The sequence below is a fragment of the Acanthochromis polyacanthus genome, chromosome 3, assembly GCF_021347895.1.
Source record: "Acanthochromis polyacanthus isolate Apoly-LR-REF ecotype Palm Island chromosome 3, KAUST_Apoly_ChrSc, whole genome shotgun sequence".
Taxonomy (NCBI): Eukaryota; Metazoa; Chordata; class Actinopteri; family Pomacentridae; genus Acanthochromis; species Acanthochromis polyacanthus.
The window spans coordinates 31736878-31764202 of record NC_067115.1 but is presented as its reverse complement, the minus strand read 5'-3'; the positions used below and the strand labels follow the sequence as shown (position 1 = coordinate 31764202).

At 39.5% G+C, this 27325-nt stretch overlaps 2 protein-coding genes and 1 long non-coding RNA gene across 3 annotated transcripts in view; 2 read left to right on the top strand and 1 right to left on the bottom strand.

The window, feature by feature from the left end:
* The first annotated feature begins 460 nt into the window (after positions 1-460).
* LOC127533389 (uncharacterized) lies at positions 461-3321 on the top strand. The gene is made up of 3 exons (XR_007941128.1): positions 461-874; positions 1339-1396; positions 2403-3321. It is a non-coding gene; the product is annotated as an uncharacterized LOC127533389 (long non-coding RNA).
* A 1875-nt stretch (positions 3322-5196) lies between these two features.
* hoga1 (4-hydroxy-2-oxoglutarate aldolase 1) overlaps positions 5197-27325 on the top strand; it is a 31217-nt gene continuing 9088 nt past the window's right edge. The window contains exons 1-5 of the mRNA XM_051946225.1: positions 5197-5728; positions 8722-8850; positions 11056-11183; positions 12616-12750; positions 20665-20761. Of these exons, the coding sequence (XP_051802185.1) occupies positions 5524-5728; positions 8722-8850; positions 11056-11183; positions 12616-12750; positions 20665-20761 (694 nt within the window). The 5' untranslated portion in view covers positions 5197-5523. The remainder of the gene's footprint in view (positions 5729-8721; positions 8851-11055; positions 11184-12615; positions 12751-20664; positions 20762-27325) is intronic.
* Positions 16771-27325, bottom strand: part of LOC110963005 (MORN repeat-containing protein 4-like) — a 71793-nt gene continuing 61238 nt past the window's right edge. The window contains exon 5 of the mRNA XM_051946242.1: positions 16771-17036. Coding sequence (XP_051802202.1) covers positions 17014-17036 — 23 coding nt within the window. The 3' untranslated portion in view covers positions 16771-17013. The remainder of the gene's footprint in view (positions 17037-27325) is intronic.

The window sequence follows — 27325 nt, the reverse complement described above, 5'->3', positions numbered from 1 at the left end:
ATCCGTCTTGTCGGCTTTTATTTCACTCTAGCTATGACAGCCTGCTAACAATATATTATTCCTTACATACATCTTACATGTGAAAAGTAATCCCACGAGCTCTTGTTTCCTTACAGCGCTCATTAGAGCATCCATAGGCTGAACAGAAGTCTGGCATCTTTAAATAACTATGCTGGAGTCAGAGGGAGATAGTGTGTAGCTTAAGTGTTGAGTGGCAAAAACAGCATTGTAAAAAATATCCAAGCAGCTTGTATAGTAGCTACACGTGTGACGTTTCTAAAAAATCAAACAGTTTGGCAATCGGTTCAAAATTCAGCCAATAATTCCACTTTGAGATTCAGCAGTACTTCTTGCCCCCATAGATGTCTATGCACCGCTGCCTCCGCTGGTCCCGTTTCAAGATGGCGGCGCTGTAAGCACGTCTCTCGACAGCCTATTCACCTTATTCAGGAGAGCGACTTCCGGTTGACCGTCTTCGCACTACAACAACATCGAGTCCTCTCGCTACTGTAGCTACTTTTAACTGTTCTTTTAAGCGATTTTAACATGTTTGGCATCAATTGCGCTGTCCGTGGGTGCCACAACAACTAGGGAAAGATCAAGCTTTCTCTCTCTCAGAATTGTTTAGAGCACGGAAAGGTTAGATCTGAATGCTGCGGACCAGCTTTTAAACTATACCCGCCTCTGTCTAAAGAAGAAGACCTCTGCTGCTGGCTCAAGGCACTCAATTTAAAAAAGCCACCAAAGCGTCCGTATGTGTGCTCCTTTCATTTTGTGGACCTACATCCCACACCACTCCATCCCTATCCAGAGAAGTGGCTGGGCTACAAGGCTGTGTTAAAGAAGCCACGACGGAAGCTTGAGAGACACACAGGTAATGAATTATATGTTAAATAATAGCCGTTGCAATTAGAGTTGGGATAATAAACAATGTAAATGATAGCGTCATGATTATCCTTGGCTTGTGTAGATAATTGTCAAAAATATCAGGGCTCCTCTTGGCTATGTAAACACGCAGCTTGCATCGGTCACTGTCAGCGCAGCTACAGCGATTCTACCAAAGTTCAGTTTCCACTAAAGACCTAGCTATGCCATCAGTGAGGTAAAAAGATACCCTCTGATTTTTAACATTAGCTTGCCAAAAGTGATGAACACCTTCATAAGTGTAATTTACACGCAGTTTCATATCCATATATAACATGCACATGCATAACACATGCCTGAGCTCAGCACAAGGTCATTTTTTATTACAGATTTCATCTGTTGTAAATAATACATTAACTCAGCAGCCTTGGTGGAGTACTGCGCTCTGAGTGTTTTTCTATTTTAAATTTGCAGACCATGAAGAGAAGTCAAGACATCTCTTCTTCCTTCAAGAAGAAAATTAGCACAGGAGGTGAGAGAGAGCCAACGGTCGAGCAGCAGAGGTATAGTGATGAGGAGGAAGGAAGGGAGCAAATTAACTCAAAATGTTAACTGTACTGTTATTAGTCTATGCACATTAGATCATTAACATTAAATATAACATACGACAAGTTTATCAATAGGCGCTTCCTCAAGTCTTTCTGATAGTTTTCTGCTAGCCTACATACTGCAGTATTATTATTTTTTAAAAAGACAGTAATAATAGTACTAGTAAAATAAAATTCCTGAAATTATGACTTTTCAGTTTTGGTGCGCCACCCCAAGATTTTAAGTGGCCCCACCTGGCCACCCCTATGAAAAATTTCTGCAGGTGCCACTGAAAGCAGCAGGGAGACAGTAGCAGTAAGGATAGAGACACTTTCCTCCACCCCTTCATTCACACACCCTTGTTTTCTCTCTTTGACTCCAACACATTTTCTCTCTCATACACATACATTCATTCACACACTCTCAGTCTCTGTGTCTCTCTCGATCTCTCTCTCTCTCTACACATTGCTGTGATTGATATTATTGATATTATTATTTTATTATTACAATATTGTGTTATGATTATTTTATTATTATTATTTATTGTTCAGTTACAGTTACGGTTATCGATAAAATGGGACTTATTGACTCACTCACACAAATACTCTGTCACGCTGCTTAACTATTTAAAAAAATTAATATTTCGCATTTTGGCATACAATGGGATGGAATCTGAATCGTATTTCTCACATTTTAAAAGGTCCTTGTTAAAAGTAAGGATTTGAAGGGCCCCCCTAGCTAAATTCGCCTTGGGCCCCCAAATTGCTAAATCCGCCACTGCATATATGTGGTTCAAGTCACTGAGGGCGTGATATTTTACAAACACTGGAGCAGATAACAGCAACACATCAAGTAAATAACCAAGCCCCTCCATACCAGAGAGACCTCCTCCACGCTTCCTCTCACAGCCTTCGTTCCTCTGATGCAAACCTTCTCTCCCCCTCGTCCAGAACCAAGCACCGAACCTGGGAACCCGGGAGGACAGAGCCTTCTCTGCCCCCACACTGTGGAACTTCCTACCCCAACACGTCCATGACTGCACAGACCTGACCACTTTCAAGTCATTCCTCAAGACCCACCAGTTCACAGCTGCTTTTAATATATAAATACTAACTTATTTTGATGATGTGTATTTGACTTGTTTTATGATGCTCCTCTATTTTAATGTTTGCTGATTTTATATGTAGCTATGTAAAGTGTCTTTGAGTATTTTAGCACTTTTGCCTTGCAGCTAGAAGATTCTCGGTTAGCGCTTTCCCAGGATCTTTCTGCATGGAGTTTCCTTGTTCTCCCTTTGAATGAGTTGGTTTTCTGCGGGTTCTCTGGCTTCCTCCCACAGCTGAGGCTAATTGGTAACTCTAAATGTGAATGTGAGTGTGATTGTTTGTCTCAAAGTGTAGTCCTGTGATAGACTGTTGACCTGTCCGGGTGTCTCCTGCCTTCACCCTCAGTCAGCTGGGATAGACTAGTGGTGTTTAGATAATGTATGAATTGATGGATAGATGTATTTGTTTTTAATGTTATACAAATTTCTCACGTCTTCATTTGTGCAGCAAAGCTGTTGTTAACCTGGTAAAATAAGCTATGTTTGAAGTCGTCATTAAACCTGCAAACTGTCACTTTTATTCTGATGACAGCTGCTGTAAAACAACTCTGAACTGTTTGCTGATTCCTTTCAGTGACTCAGAGCACAGTTTTATCATGATAATTAACTCCATCCAGCATGTGAATGAATCCTTCATCAGGTGATAGAAGCATGAAATGATCTCTGTCTGTCGCTACGTTAAGCAGCAACAACTTCCAGACTGAATGTTTAACTCTCAGAGTTTTACAGCTTTAATGATGCTAATAAAGCTGCAGGTATCTGAACTGGTCCCAGTTTAAATCAGATCTCATTATTAATGCTAGATTCCTCTTAAAGCTGCTGTTGTTCTACTGGTTCTCTGCCATAGCTTAGAAGAACCTTTATGGACCTCAGCCATCAGTTATTCCACCTGTGAGCAGTCCAGATGTCTGCTGTGAAAAAGGTTCAACAGTGAAACTACATTGTCCTCATCGTTAATCTTCTCCTCACAGTTTTTTTTCTGTGATTCTGAGATCTGTTACAGTAAATGCTTTCCATTATCATAGTTTGTATTCCAGGCGTAGTTTTAAAAACACATTTAAACCAAGAAGAAACTCTCCTCTACAAATGCTTCTGTTGTTGCCACATAAGATACATTTTGAACAGAAAGGACACATTTTGAACTCATAATTCTTCTTTCCACTGTCAAACTACATTCAGATGGACATACCTTTGATCCAGAAGTGGTGGAAGTTCTTCTCCTGGAGTGTTTCTAAACAGAGAAGTATAACAATCTGAAACAAAACGTGTTTATTCAGTTCAGTGTTAAATTAAGGGTTCACTTTTACTTCTACAAACTGATGACACACTATCAGTACCATGTCAACAGAACATCTGATAACTGCAGTAAGTTCATCAGACAGTAGAGGGCAGTCTTTGCTCACGGTATTTATGCACGTTAGTTTGTTCACCAATGTATCAGACAGCATCAGAGTCATGCTTGTCTGGTGTCTGGAACTCTGTCACATCAAACTACTGGTCATAACCTCATGTGATTGGATAATCTGAAACCAATCAGTAACAAATCATTATTGAAGTCACAAATTTTTATTGGTAAAATATGTCCTGTCCATTCCAGTAAGTGCAGGTCTGAAGGGGTCAAAATAAATCTGTAGATGTGTGAATATTTAAGTGTAGTTTCTGTAACTTTTTAATCATTTGTTTGGTAGATGTGACTAAAAATGATGAACCTATCTTAATATATCATATTATTGGACATACACTGCCGTTCAAAGGTTTGGGGTCATTCAGAAATGTCCTTATCTTTTGAAAGCTTCCTTTACCTCTTGTAGGACCATTTTTTCCCTGAGCAATCAGGGGGAAATGGTCCTACAAGAAGGAGAGGAAAAAATGCATTTCATGAGTTTTAAATAACCAATTTGTATTTTGGAATGCACGGAGAAAGGTAAACCTTCCACAAATCACGAAATTATATCAAGAGCAGCACCACAAAAACACCTCACAGGTTCAAAGGATTTAAATGAAGTGCTTAAATAAAGAAGGAACATGACAAATTCAAAAATAAAAACATCCATTTATGTTATGTACATTATCATTCAAAAGTTTGGGGTCACTTACAAATGTCTTCATTTATGAAAGACAAGCATTTTCTCCAATGCAGATAACATTAAATGAATCAGAAATAAATTCTAGACATTGTTAATGTGGTAAATGACTATTCTAGCTGGAAACAGCTGATTTTTACTGGAATATCTCCATAGGGGTACAGAGGAACATTTCCAGCAACCATCACTCCTGTGTTCTAATGCTACATTGTGTTAGCTAATGGTGTTGAAAGGCTTATTGATGATTAGAAAACCCTTGTGCAATTATGTTAGCACATGAATAAAAGTGTGAGTTTTCATGGAAAACATGAAACTATCTGGATGACCCCAAACATTTGAATGACAGTCTATTATTTAAGCCACAGTCACAAGTCTTTGTAAAAGGAGAAACCACTCAACAGAGGTGTATTAAGTGTTTTTGCTGTCTTTCACACAGAGCTGGTCACGTGGTTTGGGTGACAGCAGCAGAATTTGTTTGGAATTAGAACCAACAGGAGCAGGAACCTCCAGTTTGCGTTCATTCTGAAGCTTGCTTGTGGCGGATGAGCCCTTATTGATTCTGGGAGGAGCTCTGGATGTGTGGCAATGTCTGCCATGTCTGGAGAAGTCGCTGTGAATTAAGTGTGTGTCGATAATTAAAAAAGTTCCAGGTGAACGAATGTTTCAGTCATGCGGATATTTGGGGAAAGTTAACAGGAGAAGCAGCTTTTATGCACAGCGCTGCGCAATACGTGACTAGACAAGTAAAACCCCGAGTGCTTTCAAGTAAAGTTGTTCATAGATGATTGTTTCTGGTCAATATTTGAAGAAGCAGGTTAGTGATTAACTGTCCGCAGCAGCTGCACAGACTCCCAGCAGCTCCGTCACTCTGCCCGCTTCACCATGCAGTGCGTCCGGGTCTGGAGCTCCCTGCGCCGGGCAGCTCACCGGGCAGCGTGGACACGAACCCAGAGCCACGCAGCAGCGGCCAGGCTGGACCTCAGCGGGATCTATCCGCCCATCGCCACTCCCTTCACCGCCAAGGAGGACGTGGACTATCAGAAACTGGAGGAAAACCTGCGCAGATATGCCAAGATACCGTTTAAAGGTCAGAGCTCATGAGTAAAAGCTGCTGGGTGGCAGAACAACACACTGATACCAGCAGAGGGAGAGCTTTAAACAGGCAGGGGAGATATAGACAGAAAGCAGTCTGAAAGCATCCAGAGAAATATTTAGTTTGCATCAGTCTTGAGAAACTACTGGAGAGTTTTCCCCCCTTTGGCAAAACGTTAACTCGGTTTTGTGTCTGCTGTCAGTTTAGGGATCATCGCTCAGGACAAAGTTCAGGACGGAGGAAAAAACGCAAACTCACCCTGAAGCTGGTGGTGTTTTGTCCTCCCCTGGTGTTCATTCAGTGTCACTACCTCTATGGTTAGACTGCAGCCCTACTGGTACTTTATCATCAGTTTAACCCTCCTGTTGTCTTTATTTATGGCCACCAAAAATATTGTTTCCTTGTCTGGAGAAAATCCAAAAATTCTGCAAAAAAAATCCCCACATTTCTGAAAATTTGCAAAACCTTCAGGAAGAAAATTCCAATAATTCCTTAAGTTTCCCTTAAAAGTTCTATTGAAAAAAAAAATCCCCCAAATTTGGCAAGAAAATTCTTGTAAATATTTTCAAAAGATGAGTAAAAATCTTCCAAAAAATAATCCTAAAATATTAAAGTGATTACATATATATCAGTAAAACTTCTAATATTTTCTTTAAGAACATTCACATAAAAAGCAACAAAACCCAGCGAACTTCGTTGGATTTTGTTGACTTTTATGTGAATGTTCCTAAGAGACATTTTTAACATTTCTTTTTTTCCACCAAAAAATACTTAAAGATTTTCCAAAAATGTTGAAAGTGTGAACATCAGAAGTTTCACTGTAAAAATATTTATTTTTTTCCACATTTTCAAACTTTAAAACAGGTCAGTTTTGACCTGCAGGACAACACGAAGGTTAAGACTCACTCTGTCACTGCTGACGTCCTCCTGCTGCTACTTACATAATTACTAACTTATACACAGCTTAGGCTAGTAATGATTAAATTGTCAACACTCCCGATCAAAATCTTAAGGCCAGCTGAAAAATGGAAAGATTTTTAAAATGCAAGAAGAAGAAATGGGAGTAAGAGAGAAAAAATGTGAGCAAATAATTTAGTGAAAACTGCACATAAACTCAAACAGGCTTTAGTCACTCATCAAAAGTTGAAGACCAAAGCCTTTAAAAGCATTAAATGAATCAGATACAGTCTAGACCAGGGGTGTCAAACATGAAGCCCGTGGGCCAAAACCGGCCCTCCTGAGGGTCCAATCCAGCCTGAAGGACGACTTTGTAAAGTGTGAAAATTAAACTGCAGACTGTAAATTTGTAAAATGATAAATTTAAAGTAATTTCTAAAACATGACGAGTTGTTTTGATCATAAAGGAAAATACTAGATTGTTCATTCTTCTTTTGTGATTTTGTGTCTCATTTTTGTCATATATTGTCTTGCTTTTGTTGTTTTTTGTCTATTTGTTGTTTGTCTCGTGTTTTTGTTGTTTTTTGTCTGATTTTTGTCGTTTGGCTCATGTTTTTGTTGTCTTTTTGTTGTTGTTTGTCTCATGTTTTTTTTTTTTTTTTGTCGTTTGGCTCAAGTTTTGTTGTTTTTTTGTTGTTTGTCTCATGTTTTTTTTTTTTGTCTTTTGTCTCATGTTTTTGTTGTTTTTGTCTGATTTTTGTCGTTTGTCTCATGTTTTTGTTGTTTTTTGTCGTTTGTCACATGTTTTTGTTGTTTTTTTCTTGTCCTTTGTCTCATGTTTTTGTTGTTTTTGTCGTTTGTCTCATGTTTTTGTTGTTTTTTTGTTATTTGTCTCATGTTTTTGTTGTTTTTTTGTCGTTTGTCTCATGTTTTGTTGTTTTTTTGTCAGATTTTTGTCGTCTGTCTCATGTTTTTGTTTTTTTTTGTCGTTTGTCTCATGTTTTTGTTGTTTTTGTCTGATTTTTTGTCGTTTGTCTCATGTTTTTGTTGTTTTTTTTGTCAAATTTTTGTTGTTTGTCTCATGTTTTTGTCATTCTGTTTCTCCCTTTGTGTTTCCTTTTTGTCTCACTTGTCTTTTTTGTCTTATTTTCATTATTTTATGTTTCACTTTATTGTTTATTGTCTAATTTTTGTCATTTTTTTATTGATTTCTGACTCGTTTTTGTAATGTATTGTTTTTGTCTGACTTTTGTCATTTGTCACGTTTTTGTCATCTTGTGTTTCCTTTTGTCTCTCTTGTTTCTTGTCTTATTTTCTCATTTTGTGTTTTGCTTTATTTGTTGTTTTGAGCGTAGTTTTTGTCATTTTGTGTTTTTTTTAATCTCGCTTGCGTAATGGTTTTTTGTAATTTTTTGTCTCGTTCTGTCAATTTTTTTGCAACTGTTTTCTCTTGTTTTGTGTCATTTGTCTTATTTTTTTGTCACATTGTTTCTCGCTTTTGTCATTTCCTATCTTGTTTTTGTAATATTTTGTCTTGTTTTTTGTGTGATTTTTGTCACTTTGATCATAAAGTAAAATACTATATTATTCAGTTCCAGATACCTGTGACTAAATGTGTCTTTGTAGATCCTCTGTAAGCTGGAAGTTATAATGTATAAATGATAGTGAGACATAATGTCGATATTGAACTTATTTTTCTTTAAAAAATTTAGGTTGTTCATAATGGTTTGTACAAAGATAATTCCTGAAATGTGAACATTTTCAGAACCTACTCTTTTGCTCTAGAACAAACATTTGGAGTTGTGGTTACTTATAGGTTATTATGCTGTGATTTTACTGGTAACTTGATCAAATTGGGCTGAATGTGGCTCCTGAACTAACATGAGTTTGACACCTCTGCCTTTTCCTGCACACTGGGTTCCATGTTCAGCATCAGTGTTGTTGTGGATGGATGACCGAGTATCCACAGGACTGATAAATGTCAGGTTTTGGAGCACAGTAGGCCAGACAGACTGACAATAAGTCATGAGGTGAAGCTCACATAACCCTGTTCACAGAGGCAGCAAAAGTGAAGTGTTTGTGTGTTGCAGGTCTGGTGGTTCAGGGCTCCAATGGCGAGTATCCCTACCTGACGGAGGAGGAGCGGGTGGAGGTGGTGAGGACGGTCAGAAGATCTCTGCCGACGGGGAAGCTGCTGATGGCCGGATCAGGCTGTGAATGTGAGCCCGAGTGACGTATGGATCTGTAAATGAACTTTAATGAACTTAAACGTGGTGCAACGAGTTCCCAGACTCTGCTCCATCTGCAGAGTTTCTCTCAGTCTTTAAGAAAAGACTAGAAATCCAGCTCAGAAAATAAAACAATAATTCCTGTTTCCTCCCGCACTGCCTGTAGACACCAAAGTCCTATTACCACACTTGAACTTGTTATATGGTTCTTATCCAGGTCGTGTTCTCATCATTAGATCCTTGGTGTTGGATCTACTCTCAGATGTATGACGCTTTGGATAAAAGTGTCTGCTAAATGAAATTGTAGAATTGTAGAGGAGTTCAGGGTTCAGTGGTAAACGTCCATCATTCCAGAATTGGAGGACATTTGGGCTTCACACGTTTAGAATTTTTTTTTTTTTACAGTTTTCTGCTCTATATTCATCAATAATAGGTAATAAACTATCAAAGGCTTGATTGGCTCAGCTTACACATCAATGTTACCATTTTTATTCCATGTTTTATTTGTTGTTTGCTAACCCTACTCTAATCACAGTAACAGAGTAGCTAATCCATGCTAATGTTATCTTTTTCTCAGCAGTAGAAGCTAGATATTTAGCTAGCTGCTACTGCTGACCAAGAGGACAAACTGACTGATGGAAAAAGTAGAAAGAATGAGTCTGATCCTGATAATATGAGGTAGAGTGAGACATTCAATGAAGGCTGATAATGTTATGAAAATATGAAAAATAGAAGAGAGGACATAGCTTTGCTCTGCTCATTCTTTAGGAAAACTGTTTGATGTTAATTCCAGCGTTTCATGTGATTCAGTTTTCTTCTTCTACCAGATAAAAAGGTTATGCTGACAGGGTTGTTGTGCGACACATGAATAATAATTACTATTTAAAATACTATGTTGAATTAAATTTTTTCCCCCACAATTACAAGAGACATCAGTGAAAAAAAGGAATACCAACTAAAAGAGATTTAAATTAAAAATTTTAACAGTTTTATTTGAGATTCAATTTGGTCATTATGGGGTGGGGCAAGAAAAAGATGTCATTTTAGGAGAAACTTCACTTATTTGGTAATTTAGATTTTTTTTTTTAAGATTTGGTCTCAGGACAAGTAAAATTACACAACAACTGCATGTTTTAGTATTTTATTCATGGATTATTTGAAATTTGAAGTAATGATCTATAGTGTCATGCTGTGTTAAGATGTTTAATTTTTCCACTTTTAATTCCGTGCCGGCAAAACAGTCCCCGACATGCAAGTTAAACTCTTCACAGAAAATCATGGAAACATACATTTATCTTATTTAAGGTTTTCCTAAAGTCAATTTCTCATCTTTTGCATTGAAAACCATCAAAAATGATTTGAAAACTCATTGAACTAACTTCTCTGGAATGCGTTCTTTGTTTTTCCATTTAATTTTTCAGAGTTTTTGTCACAGAAGGATGAAAACATTTAAACGGTGTTTATTTCCTCAAACTGCTTTAATTCATTTCGTTCAGAGCTGTTTGCATTTGAATGATTAACAGGTAAAGATTTCCTTGCTAACGCTGACTTTTTGTCTGAGGAGCACTGAAAGCTCTAAATGGCCTCCTCACATCTTTCCAATATGGATTTTTGTGGTGTTGATTTAAAGCTAAGCGGTGTCATCGAGTTTTATGGGCTGATAATTGAAGTCAAATGGAGTCTGTGAGAGTTTTCCTGGTTGTTCAGTTCTATAGCGGATAAAGACCATTCAGAGAGGAGAGGTGCACATTAATTCTCTGTACAGTTCCTCCTCTCTTCTTCCTCCATCCACCACAGATGTATGAACCTCCTGGGTTTGTGCTTCATCCAATTATTTCACACACTGAGTGTACAGCATATTCAAGAAGCTTTCCAGGGACATGGGTGCATTTGTTACATGAATATTAGAAACTGGTTTCTAATCCAGGCCATTTTCCGGCCACATCGTCTTTGTCTCACAGACATTCAGTTTGTCTGTTTGTCCTCCTCTGTGTTCACTCTGAGCTTGAAGGTTAATGGTTGGGTTGTTAAGAAAACATGGATTCCTTCCATGTGTGTTTATGTGTGCAGTGAGTGTTTACGTAAAAAACAAGATGCTTTATAGAACTGCACAGGTCAGGAACAGCCACAGCAAATGCACAATGAAAACATTTAGAGCCCTGTTTGTTAGTGAGGCTGTTTCCTGTTTCTGTTCAGCCACCGGAGCCACAGTCCGGCTCACGGAGAAGATGGCGGCAGCCGGAGCCGACGCCGTCCTCGTGGTAACGCCCTGCTTCTACAAGGGCAAGATGGACAGCCGCGCTCTGATCCACCACTTCACCAAGGTCAGCAGAGAGCGCACACACACACACACACACACACACACACACACACACACACACACACACACACACACACACACACACACACACACACCTTTGTATCTAGGTACTAATGACATAACCACAACTGACCAAATCCTCACACAATCCTTTAACTAGACATTCTCCTGACCTTCACCCTAAATCCTCAAAGCAAGTTTAACTCCGAAACAACTCTTTGAAGAGATTTTCTCAGACATACACCCAGACAATCATGTTTTCCATGAAAACTCACACTTTTATCCATGTGCTAACATAACTGCACAAAGGTTTTCTAATCATCAATCAGCCTTTCAACACCATTAGCTAACACAATGTAGCATTAGAACAAATCAGGTAGAGAAATGCTTCAGGACCTCTGTACCTGTTTGTAGCCTTTTTTAGCCTTTCTATTAAAAAAAAGTGTAGTTTGTTTTTGTAATGCTGTTCGATTTGCTGTAGATGTAACCTGTTGTTCACCTTGCTGTATGCTGCCTCTTGACTAGGTCGTTTTCAAAAATGAGTTCTCAACTAACTTACAAGGTAAAATAAAGGTTGAATAAAAAAATAAATAGAACACAGGAGTGATGCTTGCTGGAAATGTAGATATTCCATTAAAAATCAGCTGTTTCCAGCAAGAATAGTCATTTACCACATTAACAATGTCTAGACTGGATTTCTGATTCATTTAACGTTATCTTCATTTAAAAATTGCTTTTCTTTCAAAAATAAGGACATTTCTAAGTGACCCCGAACTTTTGAACGGTGAACATGAATTAAAATTACTCTAAATTATTTAAAATTGCTCTAACATGAGTTTAAGTTCAAATTAAAGCTGCTCTATATTAAAGTTACTCTATATGAGCTAAAATTCTTCTATATTATTTAAAATTTCTCTAAAGAAGTTAAAGTTGCTCTAAATTATTTAAAATCGCTCCATATTAGTTAAAATTGTTCTATATTAAAGTTGCTCTATATTAGTTGAAGTTGCTCTAAAATGAGTTAAAGTGGACCTACGGACAGGAGCACACACATTGTCAACCTAAACGTCATCACATGCTGTCGACACAAACTGAGGTTGTTTTTTTAAAAATTTATTGTTAAGTCTGTGGATAAAAAGATGCAGAAACATCAGCAGCAGTGGTTCCCACAGCGATGCGTTGAGGACAGGTCAAGGGTGCCGCAGGAGTTCTTTTCATTTTACTGCATCGTTCTTATTGGAATGTATCCAAGCAACAGCATCAGCATGTAAATCAGTGTTTAAAGCCTGGTAAACATGCAGAGCTGCATGGATGGATGCCATGGGAGGACTCACTAAGAGCTGCTGTAAAAAAACACCTCTCCGCCTATAGAATGAAGTGTTTCTATATGGTGAGAGCACTTTGTCTACTCACTTGTGTGTGTTTGTTGCCTGCAGGTGGCCGACAGCAGCCCGGTGCCGGTGGTTCTGTACAGCGTTCCGGCCAACACGGGGCTGGAGCTGCCGCTGGACGCCGTGCTGCAGCTTTCTAAGCACCCAAACATCCTGGGCATCAAAGACAGCGGAGGAGACGTAAGAAACACTTTCATTTTTACACGTGATCTGTGAAGAAGTCTTGATCACCTGTTAGGCAGCTGCTCTGGTGTTAGGTGACCTGACAGAGCTGCAGGTCTTCATGTAAATACAAAAGTCATGCTAGCTCAGGGGCCACATTCAACCCAACTTGATCTCAAATGACCAGTAAAATCACAGCATAATAACCTATAAAAAAAACGAGAACCAAAACAACAAAAACAGACAAACAAAAACCAGCCGTCGATAGAGCTCCGGGAGATGACGTCACACAATCCCGGCATGCAACAGTCGAAATCAAAACACCGCCATATTGGCAGGAAGGCGCGCTGTTTAAACTACTGCCAGCTAACTCCTAAACGTTCTTCAGCGTCGACATCAGAGAATTCCACCATATGGTGGACAGTTGTTGCGCCCCGGGATGCCAGAACAGCCGAGGACGAGCAAAGGGGAGAGCATTTTATCGGATTCCCAAAGATCCTGAAAGACGACAGAGGTGGATCACTGCCATAAAACGCGCAAGAAGCGAGCAGAAGAAAACGGAGCGGTGGGAACCCACAGGCAACGGATTCCGCTTATGTAGCGACCACTTTGTATCAGGTACAGAATCCGTTTCCTAAGCTTTATATCTGATCGCGTAATTTCTCTTACCCCTCAAGGCTTTTATACGCTGTTCCGCTTCAATTGCGCTTCAGTGTCCCGCCCGCGGTACACTTTGAGATCTGCATAAGCAATTTGCTAAATGTCTGAAACGCGATTATACAAACACTATACGCCGATGGAAAGCTTAGATTCTCATGAATCCGCCGGTATAAACCACTTTCAGATGTGATTACCACAGCGGGTGAGAAAAACACATTTGTCCAACAAACAACGAATATCCATCCATCTGTTCTCTATACACGGCTTCAACGTACACAGCGCGACTCACATTTCCGGGTTCATTATTACACACAGATGAAAATATTCCACAAAAAAACGGCCATAATCCGACCTTGGACATCCAGACGACACAAGCCTGTAAAATATTTTGTCCAAAACATGTCTTGAAGTTGGCATATTATCCACGAATAGGTCGTTTTCGAGGAAATGCACCTCGCGATGCGTCCAATATTCCCTGTATTTCTCGTCATATTTTTATTTACAAATAGAATATTAGCGATTTTTTTGTACTGAAAATGGCTGGAATTGACTGCAGCTTAAAGGGTTAAGAGATTCACCGGAGTAGGATGAAGGAAAATTTATCAGGTAATTGTAGATGTCAGGGTACCGCAGGTCCGGTAAAAGGTCCGCTCCGACCGTCTCAAGATTCTTAAATAAGATACCGGGGGCATGATATGGATCGGATAATGTTTAGTTTGTCCAGTTTGTTTGTATATTTTATAATATCGTCTGATTTAAAATGAAAAGTAAAATCAGACGGCGTAAATTTTCTACCAGCGCCATTCATTTTGAAGCGGAGTTTCCTGCCAACATGGCGGCGTAAACAAACGGAGTCACGTGACGTCCGGAGCTCTATAGGGTCCAATCTGGCCCATGGGACAACTTTGCAAAAATGACAGAGAAGACATGAACTGCAGATTGTACATTTGTAAAACTATACATTTTAAATAATTTCTAGACCATGACAAGTTGTTTTGAAAATAAAGTAAAATACTAGATTGTTCATTCTTCTTTTGTCAGTTTGTGTCTAATTTTTGTCATATTTTATCTTGTTTTTTTTTTTTTATCACACCATTGTCATTTGTCTCATGTTTTTGTCTCGCTCCTGTTCTTTGTCTACGTTTATGTCATTTTGTTTCTCGCTTTTGTTATTTTTGGTCTGTTTTGTGTCATTTGTCTCGTTTTTTTGTCATTTATTGTCTAATTTTTGTAACATTTTGTCTTGTTTTTATTGTTTTGTGTCTTTTTTTGTCTGACTTTTGTCATTTTGATCATAAAGTAAAATACTAAATCGTTCAGTCACAGATATGTGTGACTAAATGTTTTGTTCCTTTGTAGACACTCTGATCTGTAAGTTTTCGTGTGCAAATGATAAACTGATGCAACATGTTGTTGAAATGTAACTTATTTTTCCTCAGAAATTCCAGGTTGTTCTTGATGTCTTGTATCAAGATAATTACTTAAATGTGAACATTTTCAGAACGTGCTTTTGCGCACTGAAACAAAGGAAACATTCAGAGCTGTGGTTATTTACAGGTTATTATTCTCTGATTTTACTGGTCACTGGAGATAAAATTGGGCTGAATGTGGCCTCAGAACTAAGATGAGTTTGACACCTCTGATCTAGACTGAATCTTAGATTTTTTTACCACAAAAAAATGATGTAAAAAGACAACAAAGCCAACACTTTTTTATTTCACACAGCTAGCTATGTTCGTATTTTTGTAATGCTGAATAATCCCTATTTTTTCAGTTGATTTTCAGTAATAAGAGAGTGTTTGCTGTTGAAGAACCTAAAACTAAATCCCACCGGGTCGATGGCAGAGTTACAGTCAGCGCTTGTCGAGCTCTTTCATACCTTTTTGTCTGTGTGGGAAGCGTTTGCTGGAAGTTGCAAATGGATTTCTGATTTGGGAAATAAGATGTTTGTCCACTTGCTGGGAGACGGGAGCGTGGGCGTAGTTCAAGTACGGAGCAGCCCTGCTCAGCTGTAGGCGTGATGAGGACAAACACAGAAAACAAGGGGTGAGGGGTCAGTTTGAGGAAAGCAGACAAGTTGCAGAAAGATGAATTCGAACACGAGAGGCGAACAGATTTCCCACATCAGCCGGCTCCTGCTTTTTGGCAGATGACTCCACCAGAACGGTCTTCTTTTCAGCACAGATGGTTTAAGGTGGAATTTAATTTTGGCGTTTTCCGGCCAGCGAGTCGAGGACACATTTCCAAAAAAGGGTGTTTCCGGGAGACTGGCCTATTATTGAACAATCGCTTCTGATTGGTTTAAAATTGCATGCACTCAAATGGACAAACTCTTTTCTTTTCGCTGCCTCGTGTCCGCAGCGTCTTGGTGAAACTTTACCTCGTTGAAGTGTTCTGCAAATAACTTGCTGCTTGTATCTTTGCCACACAGATAAAAGTTTCAGCTTCTCCAGAAAGGTCAGCGCAACAGCCAAGCCATCAAACCGTTGTTATTATATATATGTACACCAATCAGTCAGCACATTAAACCTCTGACAAGTGAAGGGAATAACATCGATTATCTCGCTACAGTGACACCTGTCAAATGATGGGATATATTAGGCAGCAGGTGGACAGTCTGTTCTTGAAGTCGACGTGTTAGAAGCAGGAAAAATAGGCAGCATGACAACCTGAGTGCCTTTAACAAGAACCAAACTGTAATGCTGCACTCACTGGCCACTTTGTTATTTTACACCATGCCAGAAAAGTATTGGATCCCCTTTTACCTTCAGAGATGCTGCAATATTTTACAAACACTACCGTTGAAAAGTTTGGACACACCTTCTCATTTAATGTTTTTTAATGACTATTTACATTGTAGATTCTCACTGAAGGCATCAAAACTATGAATGAACACATTTGAGTTATGCAGTAAATGAAAAAAGTGGTAAATAAGTCAAAACATGTTTTATATTTTAGATTCTTCAAAGTAGCCACTCTTTGCTTTGATTACTGTTTTACACACTCTTGGCATTCTCTCCATGAGCTTCATGAGGTAGAACCTGAAATGGTTATAAAGTGAAAAAAAACACATTTTAAACATGAAATCATTCTTGTGTGGACAAAAATATAATAGAAACAATAATACAGGCTTAACTAAAATGACAAAGATGGTATAAAAACACACTGATTCTTATATGGGTCTTTTTTGTATTTGAGTGTAAGGTCCAATCACTCGTGCATCTAAGGGTTAGTAATTGTGCTGCAGTGGTCATGTAAGATCACTTATCATAAATGTAGTGTCATAACCCGGCTCCAAGGCCATGACAAAAGGACAAGAGGAGTGCTTTTTCCAAAATAATCAAGCGATTTATTACAAGTTAAAGTAAAATAAACAATGGATAAATGCAAGCATGAAGTGTGTTTCGTCTGTACTATCAGTAGTGTGTATGTGGCTGTGTGGAAATGATGTGGTGCAAGGTGTTGGAAAGTGCACTACCAAAAGAAGCTAACGTAAATGGTGCATGTGGCGTCGACAGCTGGAACCAGGAGCAGAAAGAGCCCAGCCCCCAGCAAATCACAGGAAGCAAGTATGTATAGTAGAAGTGGAGCAGCGGGCCCAGGTGCTCCACATCCCAATGATTATCCCTGGCCAATCCCAGCACCTTAAAGAGAACAGCTGTCATTAGTTCACCTAATAGGCGGACACACAGGGGCCATCAGAGTAGTGTCTGTCAAGTGTGTGAAGCTTTTACTTGAAGTCACAAAATGATATAAAAGGTTTGTGCAGCAGAAACGAGCTGTTGTGTGAAGACAATGGAGCAATGGCCACGATCCGTCTGTGTTGGACTCTGAGCTTCTCTTTTCGTCTCATGTTTGCCTCACTGATGTGCATTAGTTTCATTTCAGTGTGAGACTCTGCTGCTGTGAATCCTGCTTTAGACATTTGTCATTCTCTTTCCTCATTACCTCCGTTCTGAACTCTCTGAAAGATGAAAACAACAAAGAAATATTCCAGCAAGACACCCTTCTCATCTGCTTTTATTATTCCTGTCATGTAGTTAAGGTTTTTGTTGGTTTAACAATTCTCCCCTCAGGAATCATTAAGGTTTCATTTCATCTCCTCTAATCTGATTCCTCCTACGCTGTGGGTGTTCTTCCTCCTCCTGCATGTGCAAGACGTGTGAATTCACAGAGCGCGATGAGGAGGCATCGTCGCCTTGCACACTCGCTAAGTTCAACCTTTCTCTTCAGTCCAAACAATTATCCACTCCAGAGTAATTACAACGACAATGCTATTATTTATCCCTGCTAGAGAGCTGGGAGCTTTTATATTTGCGTCTTAACAGCTCACATCAGGAGAAGGCCAAGAACACTTAACTATGACACCATGAGACTCAAATAAATGCTGCTATTTTTTCATCACAAAAAACATAAAAGATCACAAATTCAATGAGTTGAAAGTTACTACCTCCACATTCACAATGTGTGCTGTCAGAATTCCTAACGTTTTTTAAAAACTCAAGAATTGCCAGCGTTACAACTGCAGTATTTGTGAAGAAAGGATCCACATCACAGTAATCTGTCAACGTTAAAGACATCAACACCTCAACCTGGGTATAGAACCGGGTCAGATAGATCTGACACTTTAAATCGAAAGAACTAGAAGTAAACATAAGCATGTATGAATCTGCAGGGAAGCACAATTGTTGGATTAAAGATGAAATATTATAGAGTCTGAGCACCAAATAGCAATTTTAAAGGTCTTAAAAATACTCAAACCCGTGAAAACTTGCACACACATCAGAAAAATTTTGAAAAATTTGATATTTTAGGGGAGTTCTATGTGTGTGCTAACATAGCTCAGTAGCGCCACCTGGAAAATTTCAACCACAGACTAAGGCCAGTACATGTCAGTACAGCTATGAAATTTGTAGTCATATGTAACTGGTCAAGATGCTGAGTCAGCTGAGATAGGCTCTAGCACCCCCTGCGACCCCCATGAGGATAAAGCGGTGTATAGAGAATGGATGGATGGATCCGTGGATCCAGACTATAAGCCGCATCACTGCCAAAATCTAATCACTTGGTCCTTGTATCATTTCTGATCTTCCCTGTAAGTTTCATCCAAATCCATTGGTCTGTTTTTGAGTGATGTTGCACACAGACAGACAGATTCACAGACAAACGTACGCCGATCATCAACTTAACGCCGCCGTGTTCCTTGGTGGAGTAATAAGTTAAAATAATGTAAGAACAAAACTCAAAAAACACGCATACCCCCACATATGCGTGTCACACATCCCCACTCAGCTAACTGCTCAGTAAAGAGCTTTACTGAGAGGGGATGAAAGAGTTAAAACGGTTGAGCCTACACAAAGGGACTCTGCACTTCCTGTCTGAACATCAACAGCTCATACTCTGTGAACAGGACATGTGATGGATCAGCAAGAATATTGTTTGCTTGCCTGATGGTAGCCTTTATAAATAAGTCTTGTGGCTGTGTGGAACAGGAGTACCCATGATCTTACTGGCCATCTTCACCAGGTTATGAATTTATGCTTTTTGACTTGACAGTGAGAGCCCCAAACCAGCAGTTGATCTTGTACCTAAGTATGGATTCAGTGGCTGAACAGTAAAAGATCAGCATTATTTCTGTACAGACACCAAAAAGAAAAAAAACGAAGTTCCCCTTTAATTACCTGTCTTGCCAAGACTAAGACTTTGAAATGATGTCAACAGAGATAAAGGTGATGTACTAAAACAAATTACAAATCAAAATGACATTTTAAAGTCATTTTTTAAATTAAATGAATAAAATAACAGATTGTCCATCTTGCTGATGCCAGATTGGATTAGGATCTGGGGAGTTTAAGGGCTGGGTTTGGTTTTTTTGTTGTATTCATTCCTGAACGTTTTTATGGGGTAATGGGGCACAGTGTCCCAGCAACTGACAATATCTTCCTCAGATGGGGTCAAAATATCTCCACAGAGATGTGAAAGACTCATTGCCAGTTTTAGAAAACACTTGATTTCAGTTGTTGCTGCTGTGGGTGACCCAACCAGTTATTAGGTTTAGGGGGCAATTACTTCTTCACACAGGGCCATATAGTTGTGTTTACGTGGGTTATCTTTGTCTGATATTTCCATTTGTTTGATGATCTTAAACAGTAAAATGGGGAAAATGTGCAAAAAATAAGAATTTAGGAAGGGGGCAAATACTTTTTCACAGCAATGTAGAAGGCTTGAAATAGTTTCGTCTCACTCAAACCACAGAATTCAGATTTTCCTGTTTTGTACTCATATGGCACATCGTGCAGTGAAAGTAAAGTGTATAGTTGGGAGTGATTTTTTTTTTTGTTATATAATATCATAAGATCCCAAAGAGTGGAGCAGAACCCCCTCACACTTATCTGTGTAATTCATAGGGGGTTATGCTCATAGCCTCAAGTTGTACATTGCATGCTAAAAGCAATAATGAGACTTTAAAAAAAAAAAAAAAAAGCTAATGAGTGTTTCTGTCACTGGGGCAGGCGGTAGTCTTGCTACGATGTTATTTTTCCCACTGGGGAGCTGTATTTGAATAGCCGGAGCGCTCAAGCTTTCAGGAGACCAGCAGGAGCTCCTGTAACCTGATTGACTGACTGATCAATTACAGCCCTGCATGTTTGAAATGACTGATATGGGTAAACTGACTGACAGTCGGTGGTTAAAAATAGACCCTCCTTGGAACCACTGATAGAGCCTGAAACAGGAAGCTGTGGGTTTTCCCTGCGGAGCGTTCAGCTTCATGTGCAGAGCAGCCGTGGAGTCGTCTCATGCTCTCTTTGAGCATTTCAGGTTTATTTGGATTCTGAGCTTCATATCTGGATTGACAAAAGAGAATTTAAAGAGGCAAAACAAAATAGCGCGCTCATCAGTTATTCATGAGTCTCCACTCCTTGTCTTTTGAAGTTGATTCCTCTTTTTTTTTTATTCTCATTTGGGACTTGACTGTTTCTTCTCTCTTCCCTCCTCCTCCTCCTCCTCCTCCTCCTTCTGTTTTGGATCTTGAACGATCCCCTCCTCCCAAAACCTCCTCCATGTGAAGACACGATGCTTGTCTCCATTTGAGCGATTTGTTTACCCTGTGAGATGTTGGGTTTGTTGTCGTCTCTGGTGACAGCCTCTCCTGGGATTAAAAATATTTTCCCAGATATTAGTCCTGACGGCAGGGAAGAGTGACGACAATGAAACACTCCTGTGTTTGACTTTCTTCTCCGTTTCTCTGTTTCTTTTTTGCACCTTCCTCAGATAACACGGATCGGCCTGATTGTTCACAAAACCAAGACGCAGGATTTCCAGGTCTTAGCCGGCTCGGCAGGGTTCCTAATGGCTGCCTATTGTGTTGGTAAGAAGCTCTAAAAACTGGACTAACAGGGCTGCTGTAGGAGCAGAACCAAAGTGAAGAAGTTCATCATGCTGGGTTTGTTTTTGTATGTTTTCCATTTTGGTAGCTTATCATGAACAAGGAAGTCCATCCATTCATCTATTATCTATACAACGCTTAATCCTCTGTAGGGTCACCAGTCTGTCACAGGGCTACATATAGAGACAAACACTCACACTCACATTCACACTTACAGACAATTTAGAGTTACCAATTAACCTCAGCATGTTTTTGGACTGTGGGAGGAAGTCGGAGAACCCACGCATGGACAGGGAGAACATGCATTTTCCATTCAGAAAGATGGCGGGAAGGCCGAGACATGAACCGGAAGCTAATGCATGAATAGTAAATATCCAGAATCTCTTTTTACTGCTTCCTATGCAGTAAACTATGATGTTCCCATGTGGTGAATGAGCTGAGAAGTGCAAAGAACCATTTTGAATCCATCTGAGTCCAAAACTAAATATTCAGTTCACCTTTTCATAGATGACATTAGGTAATTAATGGAATTTTTAGAGCTTAGATCAGCATTAAAGGCATTAGAGGAGATTTAATTTCCTACGACTTTGAACGTAGCATGCGCATGCGCACATACAACCTCTCCCTCACTCCCCTCTAACCTCCCCCCTCTTAACATTTACGAAGAAACGCCCCCCTCCAGAAACTTGCGTAGGACTCGTGAAGTTGTCTTTTACGGCTGGGTCCCCCTGGATCTTTATCTGCCATTATGTAAAAAAAGATGAGCAAAACAAGTCGCCAGCTAACTACGAAGCTATACCAAAGCAACACGTACAGAAAACATGGAAGTCCAAGGCGTACGTAATCTACCTAACTAGGCCTGAGCCGGAAGATTTTTGATTGACAGGAAAGGGAGCAAACCAAACGCCTCGGTCCGAGCGCATTGATTGGCTGATGTTTCTCAGGTCCTGTCATTTCCACAGTTATTTTTATTTTTTATTTTTTTATTTTTTTAGAAACCATACATACAAGTCCACTAAAGGTCAGTATATTCATTTTATGTGAATCAGACAAACAAAAAAAAACATCCTCCATAATGCCTTTAAAGGGTCAACATGACAGTCGAGACTCTTAAATAAATGCTCCTGAAACCACAATGGTTTATTTTCTATCTCAGTAGTCTTCATTGACTTATAAAAGTTCAGATTAAAGCTCCATGCAGTCCTCATTTCTATGATCAATGGCCATTATGAAGCCTATAGAGCTTCATCATACATTTCTTAAAACTTGGATGGAACATTTCTCTTGTACCAGAATGTAATTTACCTAGTTATTATTTTTCTTACCATTGCTCTCCTAAAATCGTTCTTGAACTAGCTTTTTAATTCAGTCAAGTTTTGTTCGTGGAGCTTTTTCACAGCAGAAACTTTCAGAAAAGTTCATTGTAGCTGACAACATTAATCACGGCTGTGTTAGAGCAGATCTGTGGCCTTTGTGATGTGGATATTTGCTCACAGATGGAACTACCTGGACACTTAAATGGACCTGAGCCGTCATTAATAATCAAATATGAATTAAACCTGCGGCCCTTAACAAGAAAGCGCTATCCAGATATTAACATAAAGCCTTACATTCTGGGGTCACTTCCTGTTGTGGTCTCAGATTTCATACTTTACGTTTGTTGAACATTTTTTGCTCCCAGGTTATGGTTTCATTTCACTGCATAAGCAATGAGCAAAAGCATGAAAAGGACTTGATCTGGTAAATCCAACAAAGAGAACAATTAGAATACTATTTTGCTTCAGTTCTGTTTTGATTATGATGCAGCTGATAAGACTGCACTTTTCTGTTCTCCCTGTGGGTGTAGCTGCATAGCTATGCATACACACCTCTGATAGAGGTTCTTACTCTCTCCTCTGGAAACAGAAAGGGAAGCCGTGAAAATGGTGCAGGATGAAACTAAATCAGTCATAGTGACTAGGAGTCACGCTACAAAGGATTAGGTCCAACATTATTGGGTGAATTAGAAAATTGGACTCACAAAACTAGAAATTAATTGTCAAATTAGTTAGATTGGTCAGAACCACAGCATCATCAGTGGAAAATCAACATCAAGTAACTGAACTAGCAAACATAACTCAAGAAAAAAACTAAAACGTAGAGGTACCTTGACGTTTTTTGATACTGTCCAATCCCACAGATCAAAACTTTGCCTCACTTCCTTTATATCACAGCTCAGAATTTTTCTGTGTGCCGCTGCTTTCCTATTATAGGTTTATTTTTTTAAATGCAAATTGTAATTTTTTGAATATATTTCTAATTTTCCTGTTCTTTTCTATGTTTTATTATACTCAGCATTTTAAATGCACTTTTTTATGCTTGTCTGAATGTTTCCAATGTTTTTTAATGTTTTATTGTAAAGCACAGTGAGTTGCCCTTGTGTATGAAATGTGCTGTACAAATACAGCTGCCTTGCCTTATAATTTACAGTCTGTTTAACAGTTAACACCCCCTATCCTCAGACCCACAGGCTTGATGAGGTAAAGTTCATGTACACTACCAGTCAAAAGTTTGGTTCTAATTTGACGTTTTTTCTTTATTTCCATGACTATTTACATTGTAGATTCTCACTGACAGCATCAAAACTATGAATGAACACATGTGGAATTATGTATCAAACAAAACAGTGTGAAATAAGTCAAAACATGTTTCATATTTTAGATTCTTCAAAATAGCCACTCTTTGCTTTGATTACTGCTTTACACACTCTTGGCATTCTCTCCATGAGCTTCATGAGGTCGTCACTGAAAATGGTGGTTCATTTGTGAAACTTCTTGCCTTCTTAATGAGGTTGGGACCATCAGTTGTGTTGTGCTGTATGCCGTGATAAAATGGCAGATTATCAACTGAAATTAGCCGTCTGTGTGTCTATATCAGGCAATAAGATATTATTTTATTTATATTGTCCTTAAAATAGGTTCTGACTCTCACTTCTTACTCTATAGGTGAGTGTCTTGACTTTCACCTTCTGTAACTGTCTCTGAAAGATAAACTCAGACAGCACAGTGGCATCGTGCTACACTTCCAGCCCCATGCAGCAGACAGAGTTAGCACAAGGTCAGAAGATTGAGTATAATTTTTGAAGCTAAAACCATATTTCTCAGGCTCACGGTTTTAAATACAAATACAGCAGGTCCTCGGTTTACCTGGACCTGCTGGTAAACCTACGGCGTTTTGTGGTTATGTCATCATCTCCTATACATGTATTAAGAAAGTCTTGCTCTGTCATTCCAACGTACGGCATTTGCGACATTAAAACTAATTTTGTGCAGGGAACTAGTTGGCGAGAGTCGCTGACGAATACGTTGTCACACAGCGCTATACAAGGATGACTGTTTTGTTTACATTCGCCGGTTGTACGTTGTATTGGATTGTGCTACATGCGCTTTCTTTTGTTTGTGATTGTTTTTTGGAAACTGTTTGCAATTCATTATGGCCCCCAGAGAAAAGGAAAGCCATCTCCATGGAAGTGAAATTAGATCTAATAAAACGTAGGTGAAGCTGAAGTTTATTCTGAGAATTATTGATCTTCAGGAGGTTATCAGATGAGCTGTGACAAGTAATGACAAAAAATAGAAGCATTAAGACGCAAAAACCATCAAAGTAAAATGTGAGTTTACCTGGAGATACACCTGAACTGATGACAGGAGCAGAAATGACGACTTTAAGGACTATTATGTGCCCCCGCTGTGGTTATCTGCCTCTAGCATCGAAGCCAGCAAGCTCTGAGAAATTTTGCTTCTTATCTGTGTTTTGTGCCACCCGTGCATGAGAAACAGCCAGATTTTAATTACAGTCCGGCCTCATCAGCCTGTCCAGCTTCCCTGTTGTGTATTTTCAGCGGTTCAGTGGACTCTTCTCATCCTGTGGGGAAGCATGTAGTCGTTAATTTGAAGTTACAGTAAATTATGAAACATGAGCAGTCTTCCACCACAGCAATATGAAGCGGTGTCTTCTACCTGTTTGGTATGTCGGTCACGTACGGCGTACTGTAAGCTAGGATTAGATAACACGTCTGGGAATAGGCATCAGTATGATGCTCAAGAACCTAATGAGTCATGTTCTCCCACTGCCAGCCCTGCCAAAGTCACTGTCTCTCACACACACACACACACACACACACACACACACACACACACACACACACACACACACCAAGACCAGTTACTTGTATATTTTAGTTATGGAGATGAGAACATGTCAGGGATCAAAGATCAGAGAGCTGTGTGTGTGTGTGTGTGTGTGTGTGTGTGTGTGTGTGTGTGTGTGTGTGTGTGTGTGTGTGTGTGTGTGTGTGTGTGTGTGTGTGTGTGTGTGTGTGTGTGTGTGTGTGTGTGTGTGTGTGTGTGTGTGTGTGTGTGTGTGTGTGTGTGTGTTCTTGTACTTGCTACATGGTGAGTACCATTTTCTGCATTTAACTATCAAAGTGAGGACATTTTTACAAAGTGAGGACATTTTGGCCGGTCCTCACTTTGAAACTGCCATGTTTGAGGGTGAAGACTTGTTTTTAGAGAACAGGTATGAATTGAGGTTTGGTTAGGGTTAGGGTAAGGATTAAGTTTAGGCAATCAGTTGTGATAGTTAAGGTTAGGGTAAGGCTCTAGGAAATGCATTACGCCTATGGATGTCCTCACTAAGATAGAAGTACAAACGTGTGTGTGTGTGTGTGTGTGTGTGTGTGTGTGTGTGTGTGTGTGTGTGTGTGTGTGTGTGTGTGTGTGTGTGTGTGTGTGTGTGTGTGTGTGTGTGTGTGTGTGTGTGTGTGTGTGTGTGTGTGTGTGTGTGTGAGAGAGAGAGACAACCAGTGCACGGTAACACACACTGATTGACATAATAATGTGTTCATGCTGGGAGTGTGTCTCCAAGTTTTGATGTCCGAATTCTCGTTTTCAGCAGCCCCCACAATGATTCTGGATGTCAGTCAGAACCTCGCAGAGTTTTGAGCTTTGATGAGAGCCTGCAGACTTCATCTTTGCCAGTGTTGCCGGGTTGTTAAAGGGAAGGTCTCCGATTCAAGCTAAAATCTCTGCTGTTTGATTGAACTTGGCACACTGCACCTTGTTTAGAGATGTTGGAGATGTTGACATCTTTGCGGTCAACTCTGTTGCCAACATTCAGTTCATTTGATACCTTCTCAGCTTAACAAATAGTGATGTGCTTAAAGCTGAGAGCAAGACGTTCCAGATGCTTTTTGGGATGACAGTTCAATAAAGAATATATCAGTAGAGGGGAGCATTAATGGATGAGGGCAAAACTAACCGTTACACTTCCGTACTACATGACGTGCTGTTGAAGCTTTCTGCAAGCATGCGTTTTGCGCTGTCTGCAAAATAATTGTTCAACTTGCTGCTGCAGTACGTGCTAGTTTAGTTAATAAGCACTATTAATATTTTTCATTTTTCCAGAAACACTTTGCCATTTATCCCTTGTTAGCTGCTGTCAGTAATAATTGATAACAGCTGTATGACATGATAGACAAGAAAAGCACTCTGAGACAAAGGCTGTTCATTCCCCCATATGGTGTTTCAGAAATGCGTTTTTTTAAAGAAATGCACCAATTATTTATTAGTTATTGATAATCAGAAATCAAGGCATCATAGAATGTGTCCATTAATACAGATGTACCCACAAACATAATGACCTTTCACTGAGCACAGGTGTACGTTATGTATGGATACCGAATCACATGATCTACATACGTCGCAGGTGGCGGGAATTGATGGGACTCAGAACCACCCCCACAATTTAATCAAATGTTCCTTGTATCATTTCCGACAGATAAGTCCCGATAAGTCCACAGCGGTTGATTTGTAGTAGGATCACAATCATGTGATCATCAGCAGGCAGCTGACGTAGTGTTCACTTGTTGTCATGGTTACAGTGATGCCATGCTGCTATCTCGCAGTGATGCAGAAATCTTTAACAAATCCATGGATCCAGACTAAAAGCCGCATCACTGACAAAATCTAATCACTTGGTCTTTGTGTCATTTCTGACCTTCCCTGAAAATTCCATCCAAATTCGTTAGTCTATTTTTGAGTAATGTTGCTAACAGACAGACAGACAAACCAACGCTGATTGTCACAAAATTCCACCGCATTCATTGGTGGAGTAATAATGTCAGTGATTAAATGTCAGCAAATACTGAGTTTTTATTTCATTGTTTAATTTGCTTCCGATGAATTGTTTTGTGCTTCCAGATGTTTAAAGGATCTAACGGGTGAGCTTCTCTTCACCTCAGACAGGTTAGCTGTCACACAGCTCATCACCGTAGCAGGCTGTTTTTATGTTAATGTCGTTAAAATTAGATTATCTTCACACATTGGCAGAATTTTTAGTGTTTAGGAAATGATAAATAAACAAAGCTGTTAGTTATTTGGACATGATGACAAACTGCTGTTATGTTGGATTAAGTATTGTGTTCATTAATGTGTTTTAAGCCACTGAATGTACTGCCCAGTCTCACATGTGTAGTCAGTACTGTGGTGGGTATGTCTGAAGCCGGGA